Below are 1,355 nucleotides of genomic sequence, written 5' to 3'. Positions count from 1 at the left end.
GGGGCCCTTTCCCCAACGAACCGTGCCGCTGCAGGCGCCCATGCACCAACTGGGCGCCAGCTCCTCCTCCACAGGCTCCAGCGCATGAAACGCCGTTGAGTTAGTGGTAGAGCCGTGGCCCACACACCAGCCTCTGCGTTTGCCCATACCAGCCTCGGCAGACAGGTCCTGTGGGCGCACGGTGAGGGGAGGAAAGGGTGAAACCGTGCCAACCAACCGGTGCTGGTGCCCATGCCGGCGCGGATGGTGGCAATCATATGTGCATAGCATATGTATGACACCAGGTAGGACATCCGAGGCGCGGGTACGCGAAAAACGTGCAGGCCGGGACCGGGCGCGAAACATGCGAATCCGCGCACACGAATTGCGTCCACATATGCGCGCCGTTTGGGCCGCAAACTTGGGCTGCGCCCAACCCATATGCCCTAGATAGAACTTTTGGAGCTGTCGGAATTATATCGGCCAGCCTGGACCAGAGCGGCCATCAGCGGTTCCATGCGCGCGCGCCGGGGCAGCTCCAGGACGCGTCAAATTCAGGCACGCCGCGTCTGTGTGCTTATGAGACCGCATACAACATATGGCCGGCCGCGGGCACGTGAAAATAAGGCCCTACCAGCCAATCGACATGGTGCGATGCTCGCGCACAAGAACCCTGTCGCGCAATCGCTCGTTATTGCTCTTCCGACCCGGCAAACAAGCCTTACGTGAGGTCTAGTTAGAACTTTTGCGGTCGGGAATTTCTTAGCGGCGCTGCGCTGTGCGCTGCCGGTCCAATCGCCAAACCGCTCGCGGAACTAGTCTCCCCGCTCCCTCGCTGGGCCCGTTAAGAAATTCCAGTCGCGACAGACTGGTCGGTATGGTAGCAAGGATTGCATTATGCCTGGCTGGGGCATCTAATTGCGCGCGCCGAGCACCTGCACGCGACACATGCTTGCACCGCGCACAGCCAAAGCAGCGCCACAAGTCCGCTCCGAAAGCTAGGGGCTTTCATACGCACTTTATAAGACTATGAAGGTTGTTTGGAACCGATAGGGACAGCTAGGGCCGTGGAAGTCGGCCGGTCGGTCGGTTCAGTCGCGATTGGACATGGTGGGACGCAGGGCGGCGAGTTTAATGCTAGGCCCCGGGGCGGGGACGTTCTAAGTACATGAATGGCCGAAAACCGCGGCCGAAGCAGCAAAGCACGGTGGTCGCCCGGTTTCGGCCCCATCGCGATGGGAGTGGACCTGCCCTCTGCCCTGTCCATGGACGTGCGAGGTCGCTTCTCGCTCCGGCCGAGTTTTACCTGCTGCCTATTTTTCTACAAAGGGAATAGCAAGTAATATTACGTGGCGCACCTGTAATAAAATGAAAAG

General features: G+C 59.8%; 1 protein-coding gene across 1 annotated transcript; it reads left to right on the top strand.

Annotated features, from left to right (window-relative positions):
* Nucleotides 1–441: 441 nt before the first annotated feature.
* On the top strand, nt 442–1,355 carry CHLRE_09g405104v5 (uncharacterized protein). Its single transcript, XM_043066152.1, has one exon. The coding sequence runs from the start codon at nt 1,152–1,154 to the stop codon at nt 1,320–1,322; it is 171 nt and encodes a 56-aa protein (XP_042920717.1). The 5' UTR covers nt 442–1,151; the 3' UTR covers nt 1,323–1,355.

The sequence above is a fragment of the Chlamydomonas reinhardtii genome, chromosome 9 (assembly GCF_000002595.2).
Source record: "Chlamydomonas reinhardtii strain CC-503 cw92 mt+ chromosome 9, whole genome shotgun sequence".
NCBI classification, from domain to species: domain Eukaryota; kingdom Viridiplantae; phylum Chlorophyta; class Chlorophyceae; order Chlamydomonadales; family Chlamydomonadaceae; genus Chlamydomonas; species Chlamydomonas reinhardtii.
Note: the sequence above shows the minus strand (reverse complement) of the source record. Positions and strands in the feature narration are given on the sequence as shown.

What these genes read in the sequence shown, in the direction of transcription:
- CHLRE_09g405104v5 (XM_043066152.1), top strand. Translation starts at nt 1,152, where the DNA reads ATGGCCGAAAACCGCGGCCGAAGCAGCAAAGCACGGTGGTCGCCCGGT.